Source organism: Quercus robur, chromosome 1 (genome assembly GCF_932294415.1).
Source record: "Quercus robur chromosome 1, dhQueRobu3.1, whole genome shotgun sequence".
Classification (NCBI taxonomy): domain Eukaryota; kingdom Viridiplantae; phylum Streptophyta; class Magnoliopsida; order Fagales; family Fagaceae; genus Quercus; species Quercus robur.
Genome location: NC_065534.1, coordinates 20,501,353 through 20,523,407, shown reverse-complemented (window position 1 = coordinate 20,523,407; position 22,055 = coordinate 20,501,353). Strand labels below are relative to the sequence as shown.

Genomic DNA, 22,055 nt, shown 5'->3' with positions numbered 1-22,055 from the left:
CCATTTTGATCCACCTAGGTGCTTGGCAACACACGTGCTCTAAGGATAATCTTTCCATGCGTTCTTATAATTTTGGGGTCCCTTGCATACTCTAGACTTTTCTCTTTTAAGGTGGGAAGATCGACAACAATGAACTCGAGGACCTCAAGCTACTTAGATTTCACAACCAAATTGGATAAAAGCCAGTTCCTTGGTGTAAACCAAGAATTATGTTGTGAAGAGAATCTCAAACCATGCGACAAACCATAGCATGGTTGAATAATGGGTGTGGTCTCAACATCAACTTATTTTGATGTCGAGGCTTCCTTGTTACTGATCTTGAAGTCCTTAGTGTCAATATGTCTTCATCACTCTACTTCATTCGAGCCAAGAAACTCACACTGTTGTAATTCAAGATTATTTTGATGATAAAACTCATGGCTTATTCCTTGTCTAGAGCCAAAAGTGAAAGTGTAACTTGCATGAAAATGCCAACCTTGACACAATGACACATACTGTAACATTAGTATACGTTTTTAGACTCCTTAAATACAAATAGATTAACCTAGTTATTTAGACAAGTGTTTAACTTAGGTAAATTATACAGATTTAGGTTAACACAGATAAATCATATCATTGAAATAGTGCGGAAAATAAATACCACAACGATATAATAGCCCAGGAAAATCAAACTGACAAAAAACCTGGAGATGATTTAACCTAGCTATCCTCAAGGTAAAACAGATCCACTATGAAAGAATTGAAATTTATACAATAACGACTTAGACCACTAATATCCTATTGCTATCTCGAGTAGGAAACTTACTACCACGACCACGTGACAACTTCGAGTTTACGGAATACTTCTTTCTTAGATTCACAGCAACCACAAATACTCCCACTTGTGTTTCTTTAAGCTCTTTATGCAGCAACTGAAACGATCACCAAGCTCTCGACATCAATCTTGAAATTGGAAACCCTAAGTATGTATGAAGGCAAACACCTCTAGATTTCACAAGAGATTCATACACACTGCATAAACAACAACCATAAAACGTGGCTAGAGTTTTTCCTTTTATACTAAAGGCAAAATATAAAACCCTACACGTCAAAAGAGCTTGGACTAAGTTGGAAAATTTTGCAAAAAAACAATCTGTACAAGTTTCAATCGATCGAGTTTAATTTTCGATCGATCAAGCCTGACAGATTTACACAATAAATCCTACAGTACACTTGATTCCAACTTTACACATAAACATACTTTGAGCAAGTCTAAAACAAGACTAAACGTTTTGATCATAATTTGCTAACATTACAAAATGAAGTTCTAAATATATTTAAATCTAAAGTCTTAAAACCCAACTGTGGGGGTAAAGTTCGCTAGTCAACGTTGGGCCAAAGTACCTGTACTAGGCCCAACCACAACAAGAAGCGAAGACACGGGCGGAAGACCCCCCCCCCCCAGCCCAATCATGTTGGGCCGGGCTTGCTTAGGGGCGTCCGAGGAGGAATACCTCCTCGGACGCACCAAATGGGAGTCCGATTCACTCCCTTTACATGGCGCAAGGCCAACCAATATCTAGGAAGAGAGCATGACGTTCGGGGGGGGGGGGCAACCACAACGGCCGCATTAAATGCCAAGGAGCAACTTTTCCAGCCGCATTAATGTGGAAAGGACAGGAGAACAGGATTATCTTGGCCAGTGCAACTCACAGAAAAGAAGTAGAGGCCCAGATGATTAACAAGTGTAGGGTCATTATCGTAGGAATGATGCTATATAAGAGAAGAAAATTCTCATGGTCAGGGGATCGCAGGCCAGAGGAAGAAAAACAGAGAAAAAGAGAAAGGAGTTGGAGAAAAAAGCAGAAGATACAGCCCCACGGACTGTTATCCCAAAGGCTTAGAGGAATATCCCCACGTCCAACTGGTTGCATGGCTTGTTCGTAACTACGTTCACGCTGTCAAGACCTAGTTCTGTAACCTACTCTCTACAAATTCATTGTTGAGGGACTTTTGGGCCAGAATCGCTCGCCTGTTGGGCCTGAGCCCCAAAAATCGCCCCTACAATTGGCGCCGTCTGTGGGGAGAACTTGTGTCTCGACAAGTGAAACAGTAAGGGATGGAAGGATCAGGTCCGCGCCAAACTGGACGTGCAGAATCTCAACGACAGGACAACTTTATAAACCTCGAACGAGCAAAGGACCAAGATAATCAATGAGAGGGCAGTGTGAACACCTCTCACACGAGTAGAAGCCGCTCAAAAGGGAAGGATCACGCGTCCCACCAGCACAACGAGCGGAGGGCTCTACAACAAGAGATTGATGATTTGAAGAAGAAGCTGCGTCGAGCCCAGCGAAAACGTCCTTCGCCCGTTTCGGACACTAGCAGTGGTGAGGATGGTGAATACAAACGAAGGTCGAGAACCCCTCCGAGCGAGACGTTCTCCTATGAGGAAAAACGGCCTCACAAACGCGGTCGCAAAAGCCTGTCCTACCAAGGCCTGGTCAATGACGCCATAAGCAAGGCCCTGGACCGAATCTCCTAGTCGCCATTTACCCATAGAATAGAGAGGGCGGTGCTTCCTCAGCGGTTCAATCAGCCGGCGTTTGCCCTATACAATGGTCGAACTGACCCAGTGGAGCATGTGAGCCAATTCAACCAAAGGATGGCCGTCCACTCTAGGGACGAAGCGTTAATGTGTAAGGTGTTTCCATCCAGCCTGGGACCCCTGACAATGAGATGGTTTGATGCCCTCCCACCGAATTCCATAGATTCCTTTAAACAGCTGACGCAGGCTTTTGGTTCCCGTTTCATCACCAGCACTAGAGCCCCTCGATTCCCTCTTATCCTTATCCATGCGAGAATGAGAAACGCTGAAGGCCTACTCGGACAGATATTGGGAAATGTACAACGAGATAGAAGGGAACTACGATGACGTCGCCATCAGTACATTCAAAAGGGGCCTGCCGATAGAGCACGGCTTGAGAAAGTCTCTCACTGGGAAGCCAGTTACCAGCGTGTAACAACTCATGGACAGGATAGCCAAGTACAAAAGGGTCGAGGAGGACCAGCAAATTGGGAAGGGAAAGGCGAAGGTTGTCCCTCAGGAGAGGAGGGACTTCAGGTCGGACCGCTTCAGCAGCAGTAACAAGCTGAGAAGAGATTATATGGAACAATCTGGATCTACTGGGGCTCAGGTAGTCCACGCTGTGTTCCGAGAACCATTACACGAGATCCTGGAGAAAGTAAAGCGCGAACCTTTCTTTCAGTGGCCGAACAGGATGGCAGGCGACCCCTCAAAACGCAATCAGAATCTATACTATGCGTATCATCAAGAGCCCGGTCACGCCACTGACGAATGCAGGAACCTGAAGAACTATTTGGATCAGCTTGTTCGAGAAGGAAAGCTAAGGCATCTGTTGCACCGCCCTGAGCAGTCGAATGTCGAAACCAGACAAAGCGCATTGAGGCCACCCATAGGCACGATAAATGTCATTCTTGCCGCACCTGGGAGAACCGGTTCCGGCCCGTTCAGAGTGATGTTAGTAGGTGGGTTCCCGACAGAGCCAGGCGAAAGAGGATCCACGAGAGCCAGAGCGAGGGCCCCGCCATTAATCGGGTTCACGGAGGAGGATAAAGAAGTAACTATTCAACCCTATGAAGATGCCCTAGTTGTGACGCTCAGAATAGGGGGTTATGACGTGAAGAGGGTGTTAGTTGATCAGGGTAGCACCGTGGAGGTAATGTACCCAGACCTGTATAAGGGGCTGAACTTGAAGCAGGAAGACCTGTCGCCATACGATTCACCCCTGCTTAGCTTTGAGGGAAAAGTCGTCATCCCGAAAGGCATGATTAGGTTGCCTGTGCAAACAGACTCAGAAGTAGTGGAAGTGGACTTCATCGTGGTAGACGCATACTCCCCCTACACAGCTATTGTGGCACGGCCATGGCTTCATGCACTAGGGGCTGTGTCGTCAACCCTGCACCAGAAAGTGAAATATCCATCAGAAGGTCGAATCAAAGAGATAGTAGGGAATCAAGGAATGGCCAGGCAATGCATGGTGTCGGCAATTTCTCGACGACCAAGCGGCGGACCTTCCATTTCAGCCGGGAATAGCTTATAGCAATCAAGGACCCCGGTCCTAACTACGGGTAATAGAGGACCGGCCATGGAGGTGAGTTGCGAGGAGCTGGAGAAAGTGCTCGTCGGATCAGACCCCGAGAAGTTTTTCCAAATTGGCAAGGAATTACCAGCATAGGAGAAGTCGACGCTAATTAATTTTCTTCGACGAAATGAGGACGTATTCGCCTGGGATCCTTACGAAGCCCCCGGGGTTGACTCAGACCTAATACGCCATCACCTTAACGTTAATCTGGCTGTTACACCGAAGAAGCAGCCTCCCCGGCGCCCGTCAAAGGAGCATGCGGACGCTGTGAGAGAGGAAGTCGCAAAATTGAAGAGAGCTGGGGCTATCAAGGAAGTATTTTACCTCGAATGGTTGGCGAACACCGTCGTGGTGAAGAAGAAGAGCGGGAAATGGCGGGTCTGCGTGGACTTCACGGACTTAAACAAGGCATGCCTGAAGGATCCTTTCCCGATGCCGCGAATAGACCGACTGGTAGATGCAACTGTCGGGCATCCCCGAATGAGTTTTTTGGACGCTTTCCAGGGCTACCATCAGATATCCTTGGCCACCGAAGACCAGGAAAAAATTGCTTTCGTCACCCCAGTTGGCAACTATCATTACAAGGTGATGCCCTTTGGCCTGAAGAATGCCAGGTCTACCTATCAAAGGATGATGACTAGGATGTTTGAGAAACAGATGGGAAAAACTATCGAGGTGTATATAGACGATATGGTAGTAAAGAGTAAATTGGTGGCCGACCACATCAGAGACCTCGACGAAGTGTTTCAAATCCTGAGAAGGTACAAGCTGCGACTGAACGCATCCAAATGCTCATTTGGGGTAGGATCGGGGAAATTCCTGGGCTACATGGTAACCCACCGGGGAATCGAGGTTAACCCTGACCAAATAAGAGCCATTCATAGCATGCAACCTCCTCGGAATCCCAAAGAGGTCCAGAAGCTTACCGGCATGATAGCAGCTTTGAACCGTTTCATCTCCCGCTTAGCGGACAGATGCAGACCTTTTTTCCTCCTATTGCACAAGTGGAAGGGTTTCGAGTGGACTGAAGAGTGTGATTTAGCCTTCCAACAGCTCAAGGAATACCTCTCCCGACCACCAATCATGTCCAGTCCCGACGCCGATGAGGTGTTGTATGCATACATAGCGGTCGCCGCTCATGCAGTGAGCCTAGTGCTAATCCTAGAGGATAACGGCACGCAGCGGCCCGTGTATTACGTAAGCAAATCGCTACAGGAGGCGGAGACCCGGTACCTCCCCCTCGAAAAGGCAATATTGGCCGTCGTGCAAGCTACAAAGAAGCTCCCCCACTATTTTCAGGCACATACAGTAGTTGTGCTAACCCAACTTCCACTGAAATCAGTCCTCCGTAACGCCGACTACACAGGAAGAATAGCTAAATGGGGAACCATCCTGAGCTCTTTCGACATTAGATACATGCCTCGCACCGCCATAAAGGGTCAGGTCCTCGCCGATCTGGTAGCTGAATTCGCGGAGCCCACCTTAGAAGGGGTGGAAGTGTCGGGATCGCTGAGTGCCGATAGGAGATTGGTCGGCATGATTTCTTTGCAAGAACACGATAAGTGGAGAGCATACATCGATGGTGCAGCAAACCACAGGGGCTCCGGGGTGGGACTCGTTCTAATCTCTCCCGAAGGTATAACCTTGGAAAAGTCGTTGAGACTGGAATTCCCGGCAACGAATAACGAAGCCGAGTATGAGGCACTGTTGGAGGGGATGTCAATGATCCGGAAGTTGGGTGGGAAATGCGCGAGCATATTCTCGGATTCGAGACTCATAGTGGGGCAAGTAAGTGGGGAATTAGAGGCGAAGGATGAAAGAATGCGAGGGTACCTTGCCCGAGCTAAACACCTGCAAGCCCATTTCGATGACTTCCGTTTAACGCATATACCCAGAAGTGGGAATACCCATGCTGATTCTCTGGCAACACTGGCCACCTCCTCGGCTCAGCCCCTTCCGCGGGTTATTTTAGTTGAGGATCTCTGCCGCCCAACGGAAGAGGAGCCCAACGGTATTCGGGTACACAACGTCGGGGAGGGACCAAGCTGGATGGACCCTCTTGTCCGGTTCTTGAAGCACGACTCCTTACCAGACGATAAGGTTGAGGCTGACAAAATCAGGAGAAGAGCTCCCCGATTTTGGTTGTCCGAGGACTCCAAACTTTACAGACGCTCATTCTCAGGGCCATACTTACTGTGTGTGCACCCAGGGGCTACGGAACTCATTCTGGAGGAGTTGCATGAGGGGATTTGCGGAAGCCATACGGGGGGCCGGTCCCTCTCCCACAGGGCCATGACGGTGGGTTACTGGTGGCCGAGCATGCATAAGGAGGTTTTGGAATATGTGAAGAAGTGTGACCAATGCCAAAGGTTTGCTCCGAATATACATCAACCGGGCGGAGTATTTAACCCGTTGTCCAGCCCTTGGCCATTCGCACAATGGGGCCTAGACATACTAGGGCCATTCCCCAAAGCTGCCGGGAACAAGAAGTTTCTTCTCGTCGGCACCGATTATTTCACGAAATGGGTCGAAGCTGAAGCGCTGGCAAACATCAGGGATGTCGATGTCAAGAAGTTTATCTGGAAAAATATTGTCACCAGGTTCGGGACCCCACACACCCTGATCTCAAACAATGGCCTCCAATTTGACAGCAAGGCTTTTAGGGAATATTGCAGTGAACTGGGGATTGTCAACCGATACTCTACACCAGCCTACCCGCAGGGTAACGGACAAGCGGAGGCCATCAACAAAACCATAGTGAATGGACTGAAGAAGAGGTTGGACGACGCGAAAGGGAGGTGGGTTGAAGAGCTAGCCCATGTCTTGTGGACGTACCGCACCACGCCTCGCAGGTCCACGAGAGAAACCCCCTTTTCGTTGACCTACGGGGCCAAGGCCGTCATCCCATTAGAGATAAACTTTCCCTCCCAGAGGACTACTGCATTCAACCCCATTGCCAACGACGGACTTCTGGAAAAAAGCCTGGACCTCCTCGAAGAGAGAAGGGAAAGCGCGATGGTGCACCTCGCCTACTATCAGCAAAAGCTCAAACGGGGCTATGACGCCAAGGTGAAGTCGAGGCCCTTGACGCCCGGGGATCTAGTGCTGAGGAAAGTTCTAGGCACCGCGAGGAACCCTGCATGGGGGAAGCTTGGACCAAACTGGGAGGGCCCATACCGTATCACATCCGTGGCCGGCATTGGAGCGTATTTTTTGGAGGACTTGGATGAACGTGTAGTGCCATGTCCGTGGAATGTAAATAACCTGAAAAGGTACTTTTATTAATGAAAGACACTATATTTGATGCCGTGTTACTGTGCAACTATTCGGGGTAAGCGTTAAACAAAACCCAAGTCCTGCATGGCTCCCCGAACCACAGACTTGGGAGAAATCAGCTTCGTAGCCGTTTTTGCGCAATTATGAGTTATCGCTATTCTAACGATCTCATTCATTTATACTTAACTTTCAACAGTAAAATGGAAAAACCAATATCCATTCATGATGAAAACAAAATGGAATAATGCAACGATATCTGAAATGAAGTAACTTTTGTTATTTAATCTTCAAAGTAGCTTGATTCACAAACATTAGCAATGACTAAACAAAACAAAGCACAAAAAGCAAAACAAATGAATTCCTATACTACGTCCCTAAGAGCCTTGAGTCGGAGCAGGCTGATCATCCGCTGCTGGGTTCTCTGGGGCAACCTCCTGGGCCTGCGCAAGGATCTCGCTGATGCGAAGACTGTCCTCGGGCGACTGGCCCTGCGTGGCTTGCTCCGTGCCCCCAGCCTCGGGAACGGAGGAGTCTGTTGGAAGAGGCTTAGTGGAGACGACCTCGTCAGGAATCTCGCATATTTCCTCAGGGAAAAAGATGTTCTCAGCTTTCCTGAGATCAGAATCTGCTGGGACGGCTGCCCGATCCAGGGCTACACCCCAGGACGTGGTGACGTATTCCCTGCAGACGGTGGCAACTTCCTCGGCCAGTCTCTCCTCAGTATCATGGACTCCACGTTCATATGAAGCCGCCACGGCCTTCTCTGCAGCTTCCCTGGACAAGCGAGCTTCCTCCTTGGTCCTTGCAAGCTCAGCCTTAAGCTCTGAAACCGTCTGTTGCTCCGCTGTCAGCTTCTCCTCAGAGTGGCGGAGCTGTTTGCGCAGCTCGTCAGCTTGCTTTTCAGCATTTTTTAGGCCAGCTTCTGCACTCGCATTGGCCTTCTTCACCTCCTTTAGTTCATTGGTCTGACGATCAAAATCTCGTTTGAGATCGCCAGCAGCCCTCTCAGCTGCAAAACGGGACTGAGCCTCCCTATGCATGTCCTCACGAGCCTTTTTGGCCCACTCCTCAGCAACATAAATTTGTTGAGTGACCTGCGCTCGGACGAAAATGGAAACACTATTAAAACATGACGATAAGGGGGTACACAGTATAGAGACAAGATAGAAGATTCCACTTACCATGGCCATGTCCCTCTTCAGTGACATGAAAAGTTCTGGCTGACGAGTCTTCCTGAGACCCTCCATGTCACGGGGCAGGAGAAGAGGCTACTGTAGGGCCTCGACCAAGAATGAGGCCTGCTCTCGTTGGGATTCCCACAGGGTCGCATCCCAGGGGATTGGGGCACCCTCTAACTCTATCCGAGGGGACCATGTCCGTTGTCCCCTAGTAATGGCTGCCTCGTCTCGGCTCTCAGTGGACCTTGTCCTTTTCTCTCGGGGCTCTTTCGTCTCCTTGCCCTTCTTTTTAGGTCCGGCCTTTTCACGGGCAACCTCTCCCTCCTCCGTCTCTTCTATGGGCCTTTTTCGCCTTAAGTTAGGCATGGGCTGCAGCGCCGCATCCGACAAGGGAGGGAGAGGAGGAACGGGAGCTTTAGGGGCAGTCTGTCCCTTCGAGACGTCCCTGGAGGACTGCCCCTTGGACCTGTTAGATAGAAGGCCCCTGAGGCCAGTCCTTGGCTGGAGATCCATTCCTTCTTCTTCTTCTGTGTCTTCACTGATATCAGGTTGTGCGATGACTAAACCAGTACCAGGAGCCGCTGAGGCGCGATCTAAATCAGCGTCAGAGTCGGAGAGCTCTACTACTTTGACCGACGCCTCCCCTTCCTCGAAAAATCGAAACTGGTCTATCTGATCCTCTAAGGATGAATACGAAGAATTGGCCTCCTCCTCCGGGATAACTACTGGGGGAAAGGCGCGTTGGGGAGGTAACTGAATAGGAGGCAAGTCTGTTGCAGCGAGAAACCCTGGTAAGATACGTCAATGCGTGCCAATCTCGGACTACCAACCCTTATAGCTTGTCCGGCTTCCACCAGGGATCGAGTGAGTGGAATGTAGTCCAAAATCAAAGGAGCCGACCGTAGTTGTCCGTCCTCGCTAACGAAAATCTCGGACCTCAGGAGGTAATTCAGAGCCTGGATGTTGACCAAACTCAGCCGAGGGGATGTACGCCCTTTGTCTATAAAGGCCGTTAAAAGGGTCATGTTAGTTCGAGGAGACATACAACCAAACCAACAAGTTTAAAATAAAAGAAAAAGGGGGGGGGGGGGGGGGCAGAGCTCAAAACTAAGGTCCTTCCCACGGAATCTAGCTCTATGACACCCCACCTGGCGTTCCCGCCCTAGTCGGACAGTGAGGGCCGTCATGCCATGGTCCGGAGACGATCAAATGGTCGTCCTTCAAGCCTTTGCTGGACTTCGGAAGGCAGGATATTAACCTCACTTCGTCAGTCCTGGACTTTAGATAGTATGAGTCGCCGAGCTTATGGCATTCATAAAGATGAACCACGTCGTGCCATGAAAGGCCGAGGTTCATCTGATCGTTCAGGGCGTCGACACACCCCAGGATCCGGAACAGGTTCGCAGTACATTGGTGGGGGGCCAATCTATGATCACATAGGTAATCCCTAGTTATTCTCCCCATTGGAATCGTCATTCCTCCTTCCACGAAGGCTATCATTGGAATTGGGACTTCCCCTGTTTTCCTCTTGAGCAAAATATCCTCCAGATGGCAATACTCTAAACCTACCTCTGGTGGAATACGATACTTCGCCCTGAAACCCGCCATACCGGCCGGAGAATCTACCATTTTCTCAAGCCTACCCATCCCCTCTAATCCTAAAACAACTTGAAGGCAGTTTGAATAATGGAGAATAACGAAGAAGAAGCGCGCACTTACGAGTAAGAAGCTCGAAGAAGTCTTCAAGAGAATGGCAGCGAAAGTGAGAACAGACTGAAGGAGAGAGCTCTGAGACGTTCTGAATATTGGAGTGCTCGTCAAAAATGAGAGACGAACGCCTTCAAAACCTGTTATACTTGGAAGAAGTTGAACAGACGTCTAGAGCGAGTGAAACGCTGTCCACCGTAGATCCGGTCTCCAACCGTTGGATTGGATGAGTGTAAAACCTCAAAAGCTGCAGTTACTTTCCCCCGGGTCATTAAACGCCCTCAGCATTAATGAGGCACGTGAGGGCATACCCCCCCCCCCTTTACACGTGTAAAGCAGGAATTCACCACGAACTGTCCAGTGAGTATCAAAATCCCGCCTTTCCTCCTCGGACCCAGAAGAAAGGCCGGAATTTTGAGGGGCTATTGTGGGGGTAAAGTTCGCCAGTCAACGTTGGGCCAAAGTACCTGTACTAGGCCCAACCACAACAAGAAGCGAAGACACGAGCGGAAGACCCCCCCCCAGCCCAATCATGTTGGGCCGGGCTTGCTTAGGGGCGTCCGAGGAGGAATACCTCCTCGGACGCACCAAATGGGAGTCCAATTCACTCCCTTTACATGGCGCAAGGCCAACCAATATCTAGGAAGAGAGCATGACGTTCGGGGGGGGGGGGGGGGCAACCACAACTGCCGCATTAAATGCCAAGGAGCAACTTTTCCAGCCGCATTAATGTGGAAAGGACAGGAGAACAGGATTATCTTGGCCAGTGCAACTCATAGAAAAGAAGGAGAATGTCCTATGGGACAGGCACTCAAGTAGAGGCCCAGATGATTAACAAGTGTAGGGTCATTATCGTAGGAAGGATGCTATATAAGAGAAGAAAATTCTCATGGTCAGGGGATCGTAGGCCAGAGGAAGAAAAACAGAGAAAAAGAGAAAGGAGTTGGAGAAAAAAGCAGAAGATACAGCCCCACGGACTGTTATCCCAAAGGCTTAGAGGAATATCCCCACGTCCAACTGGTTGCATGGCTTGTTCGTAACTACGTTCACGCTGTCAAGACCTAGTTCTGTAACCTACTCTCTACAAATTCATTGTTGAGGGACTTTTGGGCCAGAATCGCTCGCCTGTTGGGCCTGAGCCCCAAAAACCGCCCCTACACCAACAATTAGATTAAATAGGAAATTAAAGGCATATAGTGTGGTCACATCGCCTTATCTTCTTCACTCAGTTGTCTGATTAGGTATTATTATTATTGTTTAATTCATTTATTTGTTAATCGAGTACTATTAGGATTTAGGAGAACATACAGCAACATTTATATTCCACTGTAAGGTTGGGAAGATATTTTACAGCGAGAGGGATTTGTCAGTAAAATGACACGTTCTGCGCCTTCGGCATCGTTGCAACGACTAGTAAAATGACACGTTCCATTATCGATTTCACTTGTTTTGGGTACGAAGCTTTGCTGCTACCATGTTAGTGTTAATTGTGATAGCACTGTTGAATACAATAAGCTAAACGGCAGTGTAGCACTACAGCCTTTTATTAAAAGATGATAAAAACGGCACTGTAGGCAAGATTTAAGAGAAGAAAGCAAAATTGTGTTGTACTAGGCAATAGTGATGTTGCATTAAAATAATAATAATAAAAAAAAAAAATAAAAAAATAAAAAAATAAAAAGAAGAAGCAATAGTGATAAACAGTAAAATGCACCCTGAGAAAGGACAAGGCTTATGTCTAGTGCATCAGTGCATTGGACAAATTGAGATGTGGACACATGTCCAAAATTGAATACGTGTCTATCATTCTGTTTGTTTTGATGTAAAATATTTTTAGAAAAATATTTTCCCATTTTAGCATGTTTGTTTTGTAGTAAAATCACTACAAAAAAACTGAGCTATTGCGGCGGGCCTATTGCAACGGGTGCAAAAACCGCCGCTATATGTTGCCCATTGCGGCGCATTTTTGACCCGCTGCTGTACATGAGATCTATTGCGGCGTTCTATATGCCCGCCGCAATAGCTATAGTATTTTGCGGCGTTCTACAGTGGCGGGCCAACGACCCGCCGCAATAGACCTGTTTTAGCGGCATTCAGCATAGATATAGCGGCGGGTTAATGACCCGCCGCAATAGCTCAAGTATTTTGCGGCGTACTATAGCGGCGGGCCAATGACCCGCCGCAATAGACCTGTTTTAGCAGCATTAAGCTTACATATAGCGGCGGGTCAATAAGTTAAATTTCCTTTTTGGCATGCACGTTAAGAACATATGTACTCCTTTTTGCGGCGGGTTGGACCGCCGCAATAGACATTTAAATTTCCCCCTATTTTTTCATCTTCCCAGTTAAAGATCAAATAGTAAATTACACCCGATTGGCATGAAAATTGGCATGCACGTTAAGAACATATAGAAAATGTGATCCAACGGTTGGATTTTCAAATTTTGAATTCAACAATAAGTTATTGGTTGGTGTAACATTTTTTAGAGTTACATCAAGTGTAACTAGAACCCAACAATATATTTCTTAATTCGATCTGAATTTTGACAAATTTACCGTTAGATTACATTATCTTTATATATTTTTCATGCATACAAAATTTCAAGGTGATCAAAGATAAATAGTCACACCATCAATCAATTATTTAAATTCAAGTTTTTGTAATTTCAAATAACGCATAAAAGATGAGTTTAAAGATCAAATGGTAAATTATACCCGATTGGCATGAAAATTGGCATGTATGTTCAAAATAAATAGAAATTGTGATCCAACGGTTGGATTTTTAAAATATGAACCCAACAATAAGTTATTGGTTGGTGTAACATTTTTTAGAGTTACATTAGGTGTAACTTGAACCCAACGTTATATTTCTTAATTCGATGTGAATTTTGACAAATCTACCGTTAGATTACATTATCTTCATATATTTTTCAAGCATACAAAATTTCAAGGTGATCAAAAATTCATAGTCATGTCATCAATCAATTGTTTAAATTCAAGTTTTTGTAATTTAAAATAACGCATAAAAGATGAATTTAAAAATCAAATGGTAAATTACACCCGATTGGCATGAAAATTAGCATGCATGTTAAGAACATATAGAAAATATGATCCAACGATTGGATTTTCAAAATATGAATTCAACAATAAGTTATTGGTTGGTGTAACATTTTTTAGAGTTACATCAAGTGTAACTTAAACCCAATGCTATATTTCTTAATTCGATGTGATTTGACAAATCTACCGTTAGATTACATTATCTTCATTTTTTTTTAAGCACACAAAATTTTAAGGTGATCAAAGATTAATAATTATGCCATCAATCAATTGTTTAAATTCAAGTTTTTGTAATTTAAAATAACGCATAAAAGATGAGTTTAAAGATCAAATGGTAAATTACACCCGATTGGCATAAAAATTGGCATGCATGTTAAGAATAAATATAAAATGTGATCCAACGGTTGGATTTTAAAAATATGAATTCAACAATAAGTTATTGGTTGGTGTAACATTTTTTTAGAGTTACATCAAGTGTAACTTGAACCCAACCTTATATTTCTTAATTTGATGTGAATTTTGACAAATCTACCGTTAGATTATATTATCTTCATATATTTATCGTGCTTAAAAAATTTCAAGGTGATCAAAAATTAATAGTCATGTTATCAATCAATTGTTTAAATTCAAGTTTTCATAGTTTAAAATAACGCATAAAAGATGAGTTTAAAACGGTAAATTACATCCAATTGACAAGAAAATTGGCATGCATGTTAAAAACATATAGGAAATGTGATCCAACGGTTGGATTTTAAAAATATGAATTCAACAATAAGTTATTGATTGGTGTAATACTTTTTAGAGTTACATCAAGTGTAACTTGAACCCAACCCTATATTTCTTAATTCAATGTGAATTTTGACAAATCTACCGTTATATTACATTTTCTTCATATATTTTTCAAGCATAAAAAATTTAAAGGTGATCAAAAATTAATAGTCATGTCATCAATCAATTGTTTAAATTCAAGTTTTTGTAATTTAAAATAACGCATAAAAAGATGAGTTTAAAGATCAAATGGTAACTTACACCCGATTGACATGAAAATTAGCATGCATGTTAAGAACATATAGAAAATGTAATCCAACGGTTGGATTTTCAAAATATGAATTCAAAAATAAGTTATTGGATGGTGTAACATTTTTTAGAGTTACATCAAGTGTAACTTGAACCCAACGCTATATTTCTTAATTTGATGTGAATTTTGACAAATCTACCGTTAAATTACATTATCTTCATATATTTTTTACGAATACAAAATTTTAAGGTGATCAAAGATTAATAGTTATGTCATCAATCAATTGTTTAAATTCAAGTTTTTGTAATTTAAAATAACGCATAAAAGATGAGTTTAAAGATCAAATGATAAATTACACCCGATTGGTATGAAAATTGGCATGCATGTTAAGAACAAATATAAAATATGATCCAACGGTTGAATTTTAAAAATATGAATTCAACAATAAGTTATTGGTTGGTGTAATATTTTTTAGAGTTACATCAAGTGTAACTTGAACCCAACCCAATATTTCTTAATTCAATATGAATTTTGACAAGTCTACCGTTAGATTACATTATCTTCATATATTTTTCAAGCATACAAAATTTCAAGGTGATCAAAGATTAATAGTCATGTCATCAATCAATTATTTAAATTCCAGTTTTTGTAATTTAAAATAACGCATAAAAAGATGAGTTTAAAGATCAAATGATAAATTACACCCAATTGGCCTGAAAATTGGCATGCATGTTAAGAACAAATATAAAATGTGATCCAACGGTTGGATTTTAAAAATATGAATTCAACAATAAGTTATTGGTTGGTATAATATTTTTTAGAGTTACATCAAGTGTAACTTGAATCCAACCCAATATTTCTTAATTCAATATGAATTTTGACAAGTCTACCGTTAAATTACATTATCTTCATATATTTTCCAAGCATAAAAAATTTCAAGGTGATCAAAGATTAATAGTCATGTCATCAATCAATTATTTAAATTCAAGTTTTTGTAATTTAAAATAACGCATAAAAGATGAGTTTAAAGATCAAATGGTAAATTACATCCGATTGGCATGAAAATTGGCATGCATGTTAAGAACAAATAGAAAATGTGATCCAACGGTTATATTTTCAAAATGTGAATTCAACAATAAGTTATTGGTTGGTGTAACATTTTTTAGAGTTACATCAAGTGTAACTTGAACCCAACCTTATATTTTTTAATTTGATGTGAATTTTGACAAATCTACCATTAGATTACATTATCTTCATATATTTTTCATACTTAAAAATTTTCAAGGTGATCAAAGATTAATAGTCATGTCATCAATCAATTGTTTAAATTCAAGTTTTCGTAGTTTATAATAATGCATAAAAGATGAGTTTAAAGATAAAAGGGTAAATTACATCCGATTGGCAAGAAAATTGGCATGCATGTTAAGAACATATAGAAAATGTGATCTAACGGTTGGATTTTCAAAATATGAATTCAAAAATAAGTTATTTGTTGGTGTGACATTTTTTAGAGTTACATCAAGTATAACATGAACCCAACCCCACATTTCTTAATTCGATGTGAATTTTGACAAAATTACCGTTAGATTACATTATCTTCATATATTTTTCATGCTTACAAAATTTCAAGGTGATCAAAGATTAATAGCCATGTCATCAATCAATTGTTTAAATTTAAGTTTTTGTAGTTTAAAATAACGCATAAAAGATGAGTTTAGAGATTAAATGGTAAATTAGATCTAATTGGCATGAAAATTGGCATTCATGTTAAGAACATATAGAAAATGTGATCCAACGGTTGGATTTTCAAAATATGAATTCAACAATAAGTTATTGGTTGGTGTAACATTTTTTAGAGTTATATCACGTGTAACTTGAACCCAACCCTATATTTCTTAATTCGATGTGAATTTTGACAAATCTACCATTAGATTACATTATCTTCATATATTTTTCATACTTACAAAATTTCAAGGTGATTAAAGATTAATCGTTATGTCATCAGTAAATTCTTTAAATTCAAATTTTTGTAGTTTAAAATAACGCATAAAAGATGAGTTTAAAGATCAAATGGTAAATTACATCCGATTGGCATGAAAATTAGCATGCATGTTAAAAACATATAGAAAATGTGAACCAACGGTTGGATTTTTAAAATATGAATTCAACAATAAGTTATTGGTTGGTGTAACTTTTTTTTTTTTTCTCTCTCTCTCTCTGAGCTATCAATTTTGGGTGATGGGTTTTGTTGTGTTGGTCATTTGGGTTAATGGGTATGTGGGTTTCTCTTGGGGGCATCTTGGTCTTTTTTTTAGGTTTAGGGGGGGGGGGGGGGTGGTATTTTTTGGTCATTCTCTTTGCTTTTTTTTTTTTTTAATTAAAATCACATTTTATGTGGTTGTAATTTGAAGGGTGTATCAGTTATTTTTTTATTAATATATATTAATAACAGCATCATTTTAAGTTTTACTAAAATAATTTAAAAAAAATTAATCAAGAAATTTATTTATATATATATATATTTGATAAACTATATATATGTAAGCCCAACTTGAATAAAAAAAAAACAAAAAAATAAATAATTTATTCTGGACTTATATATATTATTATGGGTAAAATACGTTAAATAAATCTATGTTGCCTTAGTGGTAAGCACGTGTCTTTTTCAAGTTCCCGTCCCAGGTTCTAACCTTTAAAACAGCTTTTTTTAATTTTTTAAGTTTCTATTATCAAAACTACGTCGTTTTGAATTTATATAAAACGAAACATCTAAAACTAAAACCCTAGCATCTCTTTCTCATTCAGCCGCCCCATCCTCTCTCTCTCTTCACACACAGCCTCCATCACTCCATCTCACGCTCTCAGATCAGATCACGCACTCAACGTCTCTCACTCTCACGTCTCAAGATCTCTCACTCTCCACGACGCCAATTGTCGCCGCCGCCGAGCTCAGATCCACAATTCTCTTGTTTTTTCTGCTCTTCGTCTCTTTATCTCACTCCTTCTACCTTCCTGGCGTTGCTCCTAGCGATTTCTAAAGTATGTTCCCTTATATTTCAAACCCACTTCTCAAAATCTGTGCTTTATTTCATTCTTTCACCTCTCATTGCTTGCTTTCTTCTATAGGATTTTTTTTTTTTGTGGGGTTTCTTTATTTTCTATGTTTTTGTTGTATTGTTTGAGTTCTCTTTGCTTTATGTGGAGTAGTATTGGATCTGGGTTTTTGAGTTTGATATAATTTTATATTGTTGTCGATCTGTGGGATTGTTTTTGAGCTGTTTTTGGATTATGGGTTTTGTTCGGATCTGGGTTTTTTTTTTTTTTTTTTTTTTGACGTTTTGATTGGTATTGTTGTGTTGTTCTAGTTTGTGGGTCTAGGAAATGATGGATTGGTTTGATCTATGTGTATGTTTGGGTTGCACATAGAGAGCAGATTTGACAAGCTAAAGCCTACTGTTACGTCTCCATTGCGGCAACCTTTTCTTCCCTGAACTTTCTAATCGTAAAAAAAAAAAAAAAAAAGTCCTGCCTTATTATTGATGAAGCTATACATTTCTCATTGTTGATAATTTGTGCGATTGACATTGGCATAATTTGCTTTTTGGTTGGCTAAAACGGGTCTATCAGAAGGGATCCTCTTTAAAGCAAGTAAAGGAATGCCTTTGTCTGTAGTGTCCTTTCTCTATTTTCACATTAGATAATATTGATTATATTAATATATAAATGTAATACAAAAAAAACATGCTAAGAAATCTACCATTACTTTTGACTACTTGTAAAATTTGATGATGTAATACATTTGATGATGTATTATTAAGCATGTGTATGTATATATTCAAGAAATTATGATTGATGATTTTTTTTTCTTTTTTCAATAATAAATTTTTATTTCATATTTACAAAATGAAATGAATGATTTAGATTCATAGAATAAACCAAAATAAAATATAAAAAATAACATTGAATTGCATTAAAAAGTATTGTTTTAAAAATAAAAACAATTAAGTTACCAGATTTGCATTTTAGGAGAGTGTAATTTTGATTGATAAAAATAAAAATTGTTTCCTTTTCTCAGTAATAAAATTTTCATTTTAGATTCATAAAATGAAATAGTAAATAGTCTAGATTCATAAAATGAACTAAAATAAAATAAAAAAAAGAACATTGAATTGCCTTAGAAACTATTCTAAAACTATCTGTTTAGAGTTCCATTTTATCCTTGTAGAGACTAAACTGGAGGAACTCTATTGTAAACGTTAAGTTATATAAAGTTGACTATTGAAAAATGTAATATCATTAAAAAAATAAAGATTATTATTGAAAATACATAATGACTGTTTCAAAACTAGTTTTTATTCATCAATTTCAATATTTCTTATAAAACTAAATGATTAATGGTGGTGATAATATGTCTTTTTAATTAATATGATTAATGGTGGTGGTTGCAATATGCCTTTTGCAGTATGATTTCAGTGGAAGACGTGATTTAGTAAAATTCATAAAGGAAATTCATGCACACGGTTTATATGCATGCCTCAGGATTGGACCCTTCATTGAGAGCGAATTGTCTTATGGGTAAAGCCACTTCTTTTTTCTTCTTTCTTTTGATACCTCTCCTTATTATACTATATATAAAATATTTACTTCTCACATATAGAAAGCTCGATAATGTAAATTATTTTGTACAATTAGTGCATGAAATTTAATTTGCAACTAAGCATTTTTTGGTGCTGGGCATAGGGGTCTGCCATTGTGGTTACATGACATTCCAGGCATTGTCTACCGTTCTGATAATGAACCATTCAAGGTAATGACTTTTAATTTCCCAAATTCAATACAAGTTGTGATTTTCAACAAGAATATTTATCATTCTCATATTTATCTAATCGGTTTTTTCAGACTTGTGTTTCCTATATTGCACGGATGCTTCTAGAAAAAAGAATCATATTTGTATTAGATACAATACCAATGCAACTTGATATATCATCTAAAGTTTGTAAACTTATGCATCAAATACATCCTAAACTCTTAGATATGTTCCTCTTTGGTTGGTTGTTATTGTTTTGATCATCTAAGTATAGGAAGGAAGAGCATGGTGGAAGCTTAGTTACCTGATTATTCTGTGGATTATTTATGTTCCTCTGAGAATAAACTGTATGAGAAAAGTAATAGCATGAATATAATTGGTTGATTTAGATCATTTTGCATTACTACTTTGTATAAAAATGAATTAGCAAAACTGTCACGGGATTATCATTTCATAGAGAAATAGGCAAGTTTGATGCTTAATTATGCATTTTAAGCAAAACAATTGTATTACAAAGTGTCAATCCTTTCAAAGTCTAAGAGGAAATTCATTTTCAAAATATCCAGCTACCTCAGATGCAGCACAAGGTACAGTCAACCAGACAGCGTGAGTATGATGGAGCACATACAAGATATCTTGAGCCTTTAAGCCCCAGCTCCCTCTCCCTCCTTAATCATCTCCGACTTTATATCCCTGAGGTAATTACCCATTATTTTCACCGTATCTTCTCTAAAAGGCTATATATATATATATATAGATTTTTTTATTTATTTATCAATATATATATATATATAGATTTTTGGTGTTAAATTTTGGGTATAGGAGCTTTGGGATTTGTAAGGGTTTATATTGTGTTGTAACAGGTTTAATTTTGTTCGATATAGGCCGAAGGTTTCATCGGCACTTTTCTTCAATTACAACACCTCGATGGGACTACCATATCGGGTTTTGGTAGATACCAACTTCATCAATTTCTCTATCCAGAATAAAGTGAGTGATTAGTAGTTTTATTCCATTTTATTTTAAATGGGTTTGGTTCATAAAAATGCATAGTTTGAGAGAAATTTTTATTGTTCATGACTTATTGAATGTGTGTAATTACCAATTGAGAAGGAAAAAAAATCTAAGAATGAGATAGAAATCCTTATTCAATTCTAGAGCTTGTTCTCTTCCCATTAATGCATTGAAGGATATGTTTTGGAAGCATGGATAAAAATAATAACTTTATGTATTTTGACTTGGTAACTTTGCATTATAATCTTAATTTATGCAATTTCTTTTATTGTTGTGTAGTTGGACTTGGAGAAGGGAATGATGGACTGCCTATATGCAAAATGTGAGTTTAGAATCACTGGTTTCTTCAATTTAATGTGAATATTAATTTGCTGCAAGAATTGTTGTGCTGTGTTGATGAGGTATCCTAAGTTTAACATAGTTGTTAATGTGGTTTTATAACAAGCATTGAGTGCCATGTATCATTGGCAAACACTTAAATATGTGTTGGTTGCTTAATGATATTTATCAAAATATTACTCTTGGTTGTGTGGATGTCCATAAGAATGCTTAAGGAATAAAATGAGGATCTTTTTTTAAATTATGATTTTATTGAATCCGCCTAGCTTGTGGATTGAAGGCACTCCTTCTGTGTACAAATGACTACATCTTTTCTTTTGTTAATTTTATGATAATAGTTATAGACATTGTTATGTAGTTGATAATATATTTTTATGTTAATATAATGTTAGTTTTGAGACAATTGTGGTATTATTTGGTTAAATTTGTTAAAATTATTACAGGATTATCTGTAATAGAAATGTGGTTTTAAAACCCACGGAAAGAAAGAAAAAAAAAAAAATACCTATAGCGGCGGGCAAAAACCGCCGCTAAAGGTGAACATTTTATGTTTTAAATGATTCCCTATAGCGGCGCTTATCACCCGCCGCTAAAGGTCGAAAACATATAGCGGCGTTTCTAACTGCCGCAACAAGTGCAATTAGTTTGTTTTGATTAATTGCCTATAGCGGCGCCGTTTGCCCGCTGCTAAAGGTAGACACCAATAGCGGCGGGCATGACCCCGCCGCTAAAAGTCAATCCCACGAATTCTGAACACGTATGGCGGCGGTTTTATGCCCGCCGCAATAAACCTTCACCCGCCGCTAAAAGGTACATCTATAGCGGCGTTTTTTGTGACTGCCGCAATCGACCTATAGCGGCACTGCAACACTGACGGGACGGCCCGCCGCAATAGCACCCGCCACTATAGGTCAAATGTACCTTTAGTGGCGCTTTTTTGGGCTTTAGCGGCGGTTTTGGCCCGCCGCAATAGCCCAGTTTTCTTGTAGTGAATACTTAATCAAAAATAAAATATTTTTGGTCAACTAAATCAACCAAGACAAATTTGTGTAAAATATTTTACATTTGCTCTCCCCCCCTCTTACTTGATTCTTCAACTTCCTCAGTCCTCAATCCCTCTCAATTTTTGCTCTCCCTCTCCCACAACTACTATCCCTTCTTACTCTCAAGTTCTCCGTCCTCTCTCTTCTTTTCTCTCTGGCAGTCCATTGGGACTCCTACTAGTGAGTGGTGAGGCGGTCAACGTTGATCTTTCAAGCAGTCCATTTCTTTCAAGCTGCATCTCTCAGATCTAGATAGGTGGGTTATTGGTAGAGGGTCTGGTTTTGGTGGCTAGGTATGGCGTTGCTGTGTTTAGTTTTGAGTTTTGAGTTTGTTAGGTGGGTTCTGGTGTTCGGTTTTGGTGGCTAGGTATGGCATTGTTGGGTTTAGTTTTGAGTTTGGTGGTTGGGTATGGTGTTGGGTGATCGATGGTTCATCGGTTCAATGGTGGTGCATTGGGGTTGGGTTCCAGT

The 22,055-nt window shown here is 40.8% G+C and overlaps 1 protein-coding gene across 1 annotated transcript; it reads left to right on the top strand.

Moving 5' to 3' along the window:
• The first annotated feature begins 16,376 nt into the window (after positions 1-16,376).
• Positions 16,377-20,782, top strand: LOC126730847 (uncharacterized). The gene is made up of 7 exons (XM_050435006.1): positions 16,377-16,385; positions 17,169-17,420; positions 18,844-18,956; positions 19,122-19,188; positions 19,755-19,886; positions 20,073-20,178; positions 20,482-20,782. Exons 1-6 carry the CDS (start codon positions 16,377-16,379, stop codon positions 20,175-20,177), a joined length of 678 nt encoding a protein of 225 aa, XP_050290963.1. The 3' UTR covers position 20,178; positions 20,482-20,782.
• Positions 20,783-22,055: the final 1,273 nt, after the last annotated feature.